The sequence below is a fragment of the Bos grunniens genome, chromosome 20 (assembly GCF_055505025.1).
Source record: "Bos grunniens cultivar Pamir isolate PY7600 chromosome 20, Bosgru_T2T1.0, whole genome shotgun sequence".
NCBI lineage: Eukaryota > Metazoa > Chordata > Mammalia > Artiodactyla > Bovidae > Bos > Bos grunniens.
In genome coordinates this window covers 1,032,312-1,040,625 of record NC_141184.1, presented here as the reverse complement: position 1 = coordinate 1,040,625, position 8,314 = coordinate 1,032,312, and the positions used below count along the sequence as shown (strand labels likewise).

Genomic DNA, 8,314 nt, shown 5'->3' with positions numbered 1-8,314 from the left:
GACTCATTGGAAAAGCCCCTGGGAGGAGGGGATGACAGAGGGTGAGATGGTTGGATAGCATCACAAGTTCAATGGACATGAATTTGAGCAAACTCCGGAAAACAGAGTAGGGAAGCCTGGTGTGCTCCACGGGGTCTGCAGTCGGACGTGACTCAGCTACTGAACAGCATGCCATGGCTACAGTCTGGTCACCGTGTAGTTAACTTTGCCCACCTGGCAGGGGTTTCAGTCTCTGGAAGACAGCTTACAGGACACAGCTCAGAATATTGTCTGTGGCCCCTGAGAGGGAACTAAGGGTCTTGATTTCAACGACTAAACTACTATCTTTGTGTCAGTTTTTCTTTGCATTTTTCTCACTTCTCTGACGAAGTTTCTTCTGTGACTAACGTTTTTCTAAGGACAAAAGGCAGGTGGAGGACTGGGTGGGCTGTCTGTCCTGGGAAGGCCTCACAGGCTCCTGCCCTGTCTCACTGGGTCTGCTCCTCAGATCCTCAGGGGCGCTCCCGGCACAAGCCCCCTTCCCCCCAGCCCCTGGAGCAGCAGCCACAGCATGGGCCTCGCGTCTGCCCCCTTCCCGGGGCCCGGCGTGGGGGAGCAGAGTGTGCTCTGCGTCCCCTGCCCTGGGGGAGCCCCTGGCACCCAGGCCGCCCCGGAACCTCACCTTGGGGCCTCTGCAGTGAAACGAGTTAACAGGAGGTCACCCCACAGCCAGTGAGTGCTGTGCTCATGAGAAGGTCATGGGCAGACGCGCGTCTGGTCTCCACACCCAGGACTGCGGCACCACCAGAAGCCGGGCCGAGGCCCTGGAGGGCGGGCTCTGGGGGGCATGGCCTCCCGGCCCCAGGCTCCCGGCTCCGGGAGGGGACACCTGCGTGCAGAGCACCATCTCCTGGTCGCTCCCAGCCGGGAGACGACGCGTTCCTGCCTGGACTCCCACAGCCGCCCGTGGACGCCTGACGCTGTGGACGGGCCAAGCCCCACATCTACCGTTTCATACACACACCGGTGCACACAACGAGAGGCACGCGAACACAGGCCCTGGCCACGACAGGGGATCTGATGGCAAGGTGCAGGGACCAGCGGTCAGATGGCCGAGAGTTCTCAGGCGCCAAGAGTTGCCTGATGCACATCGTTATTTTTTACAGTTTTAACGTTTCAGCACTTCAGGGGCGGTAAACACTTTCTGAACTTGGTCACTGAAGGGAATCATGCTAAACCTGACTGTGTGACGGCAGCGGGAGGCCCCCTCAGGCACACACGTGTGTGGCAAGTGTGACCAGAGCTGAAAAGACCCAGCCGTGCGCCCTCCCCCCACGCTGACTGCATCCAGTCTCTTTTCACTGCTGCTGCTGAGTCGCTCAGTCGTGTCCGACTCTGTGCGACCCCACCGACAGCAGCCCACCAGGCTCCCCTGAGTCTGGGATTCTCCAGGCAAGAACACTGGAGTGGGGTGCCATTTCCTTCCCCAATGCATGAAAGTGAAAAGTGAAAGTGAAGACGTTCAGTTGTGTCCGACTCTTCGCAACCCCATGGACTACAGCCCACCAGGCTCCTCCGTCCATGGGATTTTCCAGGCAAGAGTACTGGAGTGGGGTGCCATTGCCTTCCCCGATCTTTTCACTAACTCAGTGCAAAAACATTAACAGAGCAGCAGAGACCATAAACTGAGACACAGGAGGGCGCAGCTACTCCAGGACTAGAGTCGACTGCAGACACATTGGTGTAGTTTCCCTAACACTGACGTGTTTTAAGGGGACAAAAGTGGAAGGGCCTTTTTAACTGGAGTTGACTTAGTCTCTGCTGTGAAGTGACTCAGCCACACACACACCTATGTCTTCACACTCATTCCCATCACGGTTACAGCAGGACCTGAACGCAACTCCCCGTAATGCACACCAGGACCCCGCTGCTCGCCTATTTTATACACAGGGGTGTGAGTGAGTCACAGCCTCCTGATTTACCCCTCCCTCTCCCCTTTGGTAACCATGTGTTCTCTGTTTCCATTGGTAAAACTCAACATCCGCATTAGTCTAGAGCGTTGACGAGTTAAGACAGAAGCCCTCTGCAGCCTGCAGCTTGGCTGGGCCCCTCCCTGGGTCTACTGTGCAGGTCCTGAGTCTGAGCTGTCCCCTCCCGTGGGCCGCCTGCCGCCTGCCACCCCTGGTTCCCTCCACTTCCACTCCCCGGCCAGGTTCCCCCCTCCGGGTCCCTTCTGGGTGAGACACGTTCTCCAGTCACCTGAAATCAGGGTGCGCCCATCCCTGCTCAGGGCCCCGTGGCGCTCACTCCAATGCAGGGAGACCCAGAGATAACTCCGGCCCCACCCCACCCCCGTGAGACCTCCAGGGCCCTGACCTTTCCTTTCCCCCACCCCCACACCCCCGACGTGCTCGCACAGACAGTTCCGACTGGGCAAGCCTGATGAGCACCCACGTGTCCCGGGCGCACGAACCCCTCCGTGAGCCCACTCGCAGCTGACAGCCCTGCCCCAGCACTGCAGGCTGGAGCCTCCCCTCCGTCAGGGTGCCCAGCGCCCCTGCCTCGGGAGCACTTACCGCCTCCAGCTTCCAGGGCTGAAGGGGACACCAGGCGCCCTTCTGGGAACTCAGCCCGTGTGGTCACCGGTCCTTCCAACCGGAAGCTTAGTCGTTTCCTGCAGACTCCAGGGCTTCCTTAACTTCTGCTTTATCGTCAGCATGCACCCAGGAGCGTCTTTTCTCAGCAGCTTTGCTGGGTAGGTGCTCCCTCAGCTCAGGTAAACCCCTCCCCCCCCCTCATCCCTCCCCCCAACTTCTCCTCCAGGTTCCCCCATCACCCACCACACCTCTGTCCTCTCCCCTCCTGAATTTATTTTTGTGGAACAATACATCATAGCCATTACTCTCTTAAATACACATAGAGTATTTAAATCAGTCCACATGTGACTGTTAACACCTTCAAACAGTACTTAACTTTGTGGGATTTCAGACCAGGCGGCTGAGGAGCGGGAGGGGCAGAGTGCCGGGCGGAGCTGAGCTGAGCCGGCCGGAGTGGCCCCACCACTTCTCCCGCGCCCACCACGCTCCCCCGGGAGGAAGGAGCAGGCGGCCGGGCCCTGGAGGGCCGGGCCTCAGTGACTGAGAGACGCGCTCTGCACACCCGGGTCCTCCAGCTCGCCCTGCACTGGGCCCCGGCCACGCGGCCGCCCTAGTGGTGCTGCTGCCGGAACTGCAGGCCGCAGTAGCCACACGTCCCCGTCTTCGTTTCCTTGTCCTGAAAGATTCAAAGGGAGAGCTGCCCTATTTCCATCTTCCACCTCCATCGTCAGTCCACACTTGGTAGACGTCCGACACTGAAGCCAGGCCCTGGAAACACACTGCCACCAGGGGAGCCGCGGGGCCCAACACCGGACGCGCTGTGCCAGAGGCCCTGGGGCCCGCCCCCCAGGCGCGTCAGGGCCCCGGGCTTCCTGCCGTTAACAGTGGGCTCAGTCCCAGCCCACCCTCCCTGCCCATGAGGCAGGCGGCATCCTGGGCAGGGGCCGGGAGGACTGGAGCAGGGAGGTGTTGAGCAGAGGCCCCCCTCGGGGCTGGGGTCGAGTCAGGATGGATCAGCAGGGGTGGCGGGGCCTGCCCTGCCCGAGGGGGCGGCCCACCCCAAGTTCTATCCTGTCCTGGAAGCTCTGTGCGTGCCAGCCCTCTGCTCAGCCCTGGTGGACGGCTCGTGTGCAGGGCCGAGCCGAGCGTGTGCGGCCAGCGGGGACAGAACAGGACAGGAACCGGGGCTGGGGCTGGGGGCTGGACAGCACATTACCAGGTTTATGTACACTCGGGGGTGGCCCAGGGCCCCCCCGCCGCCGTCGCACGATATCACCCGACTCCCAACTTGGCTCACGGGCTGCTCCGCTATCAGATCGATGGCAAAGTTCTCGTTCACCTGCAACAAGACAGACAGGAGCGCTCACACAGACACATACCAACCCCTGACGCTCCCGCGCAATTCCAGTGTAGACCACCCTCCACAGGCGTGCACTGCGCTGCCAGCAAAGACGCTCTGCACCTTCTCGTTTAAACATCAATGCAGATCTTCGTAATACAGATAGTTACACACATGCACACACGTTTTAACTCTTCATTTGCGTGTAATTTCAAACTTAGAGAAAATCTCCAAGAAGCACAACAGCACAAAGACTTGCCGCTGGTCTTTACCTGGACTCACCGCTGGGAACGTCCTGCCCCACCCTCTTCTCTCATACACACACGTGCACGCACACACAGACACGCCCTCCTCCTCCTGTCTTCAGGGAACGACCAGGAAAAGCTGCTGACCCCATGACCACGTCAACACGGGGACCTGGTTCTGAGCTAAGAGCTGGTTTGGCCCCGAGCAGGAAGTGGGACACTGAAGCCCTTGGCTCGGCCAAGGGCTGCTCCCCAGGGGTGCCAGGGGCGCGGGGGCAGGAGGGATGATGGCACAGTAACTGCAAAGTACAGTGGCACAGCTGGGCCCAGCGCTGCTCCAAGCCCACTGGTTTTCTCACTGGAGGGAATCAACTCGTGACGTGTAAGCTGGTGGAGAAACGGCAAGGAGGCATCTCTCCTCTCCCCGTGGGGGCGGCGTCTCTTCATGCAGGACTCAGCCAGGAGGCCATTAGGGCGCCATCTGAGCTGATGGACAGGGACCTGCTCACCCGCGGCAGCCAGAACCGGAGTCAGACACGCCAAGCACGGCCCGGGGTAAGCCCCGCGGTGCGGGCAGCACCCTGTCCAGCCCCTAGACTCGGGTCGGATCTGAGGGAGCTGCTGCGTCCCGCCCCAGCTGACATACTCAGGGTCAAACACTGCCAGACCACCTCTTGAAGGCCGCCCATCTCTGCAGGTCCAAGGGTCACCGGGTCACACACAGCGGTGGGGTCCCCTCTCCCTTCCTGGACGTCCCGGACACAAGTGCACAGAAGAGACCCTCGAGCTGTAAACGCGGCCCACGGAAACTGTGATTCTGGCTCTGGGAGTAACCGAGTGTCTGTTTATCACTATGGTGACAGGCGCCCTGCCTGGGGGTCCCCGAGGCTCCCTGCCCTGCACACAGAACCCCAGCCGCACCCCAGGGCCCAGAACTGCAGTGAGGAGAAGGGAACGATGATCCAACTTTACAAATGAAGGGGGAGGGGCGCGAAGTTTCGGTATTAAAATCTGAGCCTGGGAAGAGCACAGGCCTCCCGGTCCAGGAGCCAGAGGGAAGCTCAGAGCCCGCCCGCCTGCGGCCACGACACTGAGCCCCCAGAGTGGGACAGTCCTGACTCGGGAAAGCGCTGTCGGCCTGGGCTGGGGCTTGCCTGAAGCCCCCCAGGCTCCTCCTTCCAGCAAGGGGGCAAGGAGGGAGGAAGTGCAGCCGGGCCACAGCACACATGATGTGCTGTCCCACTGCCTTCTGCGCCCCGGGCCCAGCGCCCCCGCACCCTGGAAACAGCGCCCCGCAACAGCCATGCTAACCACCTCCTGGGCCCAGCACACCCACTGCCTGAGGCGGCCGTGACGCCTGTCACTCACGGGCAGGGAACACTGGCTTCTAACTCCACGTGCGTGACCACAGAGCAGTGAAAACAGGTCTGTCGCCACAGGGGGACAGCTGGCCACTCGGGCCCTCTGCCTCCCTGAGGTGACCCAGGACCACAGCAGGCCCCACTCCGTCCTCACCTCTCCAGGAGGCCCGTCCCAGGCCAAGGGCCGGGCACTGCTGTGCAGACTCGCTGCGGCCACACGGGCCCGCTGGTCAAGACTGCCCGAGAGCCGCGAGTGGGTGCAGCCCGCCTTCCCGCAAAGGCAGCGCTACGGCCCAGTTCCTGCTCTCCGTGGCCCTCAGCCTAAGTGCAGATCCGCTTTATTTCTCAAAATACAACCAAACCGTGGAGACAGTAAGATGGGGGTTTGTCAGGGACTGTTGAGGGGGTGGGAGTGAAGAGGTGGTGCACAGGAGGGTGGGGGGCGGGGGCTGGGACAGTGAAATAGTCTGAGTGACACTGCAGTTTGGATATAAGACATTATGCATTTGTCGAGACCCACAGAAAGTACTTCCCTGGTGGCTCAGCGGGTAAAGAATCCACCTGCCAATGCAGGAGACACAGAAGATGCAGGTTCAATCCCTGGGTTGGGAAGATCCCGTGGAGAAGGAAATGGCAACCTGCTCCAGTATTCTTGACTGAAAAATTTCACAAACAGAGGATTCTGGGGGACTACAGTCCACAGGGTCACAGAGTTGGACACAACTGAGCAACTAAGCCCAAGCCCAACAGAAAGTGAAGTCGCTCAGTCGTGTCCGACTCTGCACCCTGTGGACTGTAGCCTACCAGGTTCCTCCATCCATGAGACTTTCCAGGCAAGAATAATCGAGTGGGTTGCCATTTCCCTCTCCAGGAGATCTTCCTGACCCAGGGATTGAACTTGGGTCTCCCGCATTGTAGGCAGACGCTCTACTGTCTGAGCCACCGGGGAAGCTTCCTAAGCCCAACAGAATGTACAACACAAAGAGTGAACCCAAAGAAACCGAAGCCACAGACTTGAGTGAATCACAAGGTTTCAACACTCTGCACGTGCTCTAACAAAGGGAGCAGGTTCAGCCAAGAGGAGAACAACAGGGAGCCTGGTGGGGAGGTTGGGGCGCAGTATATGGGAACTGAGTACTCTCTGTGCAGTCTTTCAATAAACCCAAATCTTTTAAAACAAGTCTCTTGCAAACCAGAGAAAGAGGTGGAGAAGGGGATGACAGAGGATGAGATGGCTGGGTGGCATCACCAACTCAAGGGACGTGAGTCTGAGTGAACTCCGGGAGTTGGTGATGGACAGGGAGGCCTGGCGTGCTGTGATTCATGGGGTCGCAGAGAGTCGGACACGACTGAGCGACTGAACTGAAACACCAATTTTTTCTTGCAAGAACGAAAACCTGAGAGACTTGCTGCACATCTTACATGAACACATATCCCCTGGACACTCTGGACCTTGGATAGGAACAGGCCCCGAGTCCCCAGGTGGGGCTCACGTCTCCTGCACTTGCAGCAGGATTCTCTACCACGGAGCCGCCTGGCAAGCCCTTCCTTTACCACATCTTTTCCTTACCTCTTTCTGACGACCTACAAATCGAACTTTCCTGTAGTCTCCATCGTCATAAACCTGAAAACAAGAGGGGTGCTATTTACAGCCCAATTCCGTACCTTTGTATCAATCACAGACCTTACAGAAAAAGCGTTTTCTTCATGTTAGGCCGTGCATATGATCACACACTGAGGAGCTGCGCCCCACGGACATTTCTCAGCGGGGTTCCTAACATGACCACAGGCAGCAGTTCAAACTGGAAGAACGAGAGGAGAGCAGTCCCAGCGGAGGCGGACACGCTGACCTTCCATCTGACAGGCCGCAGCGCAGCCTGCCCCTCTGAACCTGCTGGGTGATCTTTCCACATCACAAGAACTTACTCGCTCATCTTTGGAATTAGGATTATACCTAAGACTGTGTTTCAGTCGACAGCAGACCCTCGAGTTATTAAATACGCTATTTAATCTTACACAAACGTTAGAAGATTTGACCCACCCAGTTTGCGGTTTCTGACCCCGACGGAGGCCTCCCCACAGTAACCAAGGGGCTCCCCCGGGGTGTCGGTCTAGTTTCGGAGCTCGCCGAAGCTCTGACGGTGAGGCCACAGCGGCTGCAAACACCAAGCGCCTCGGTCCTCGGTACCCAACCCTGCGGATCCAGGACCCGGGGATCCCGGGGACCGCGACAGCCAAGGCTGGACCAAGGGTACAGGGGCCTACGGCCCCCAGGGGGACTGGACCGTGGGACGCGGGAGCCCGGGGCTGGGCTGCTGGGCGACGGGACCGCGAGCACTGGACTTGGGCCCCACGAGCACCCAGACGCTGGACCGCGGGACCTGGGGGCCGGACCGGGGCTCCGCCCGCCTGGGCGCCCCGAGGGGAGGGCGCTCTCTGCGCCGCCGTGGTTATACCTGGCCGGTGTGCGTGACCTTCTCCCCGGTCGGCGAGGTCCGCACCCCAAAGCACCTGGCGCCCCCGGGCAGGCCGCGCGTCACCGCGCCGCCCCGGCCCAGGAACCTGAGGAAGGTCAGCACCGCCGCCATCTTGCGGGCTGCCATCTTGCGGGCTGACCTTCGACCCCGCGCGCCGACACGCCGACGCACGCGCCCGGCGTCCGCAGAGCTGGCTCCGCCCGGATGTAGCCGGGCAGGGGGCATGCGCGTGCGCGGTGCGGCCGGCGGGCGCGGCGGAGGAGGGGCTCCGCCGGGTAAGGCGGGAAACTGTGCACCCGTAGCCCGGAGCGGTGGC

General features: G+C 60.4%; 1 protein-coding gene across 2 annotated transcripts; it reads right to left on the bottom strand.

Moving 5' to 3' along the window:
• Window positions 1-2,829: 2,829 nt before the first annotated feature.
• On the bottom strand, window positions 2,830-8,134 carry NDUFS6 (NADH:ubiquinone oxidoreductase subunit S6). 2 transcript variants are annotated; one of them, XM_086362451.1, is made up of 4 exons: window positions 7,978-8,134; window positions 7,092-7,145; window positions 3,793-3,915; window positions 2,830-3,252 (listed from the first exon to the last, which is right to left on the bottom strand). In XM_086362451.1, exons 1-4 carry the CDS (start codon window positions 8,122-8,124, stop codon window positions 3,187-3,189), a joined length of 390 nt encoding a protein of 129 aa, XP_086218577.1. In that variant the 5' UTR covers window positions 8,125-8,134; the 3' UTR covers window positions 2,830-3,186. The 2 variants fall into 2 exon arrangements, with proteins under 2 accessions (XP_086218577.1, XP_086218578.1); XM_086362452.1 differs by lacking the exon at window positions 7,092-7,145.
• Between the last annotated feature and the right edge of the window lie 180 nt (window positions 8,135-8,314).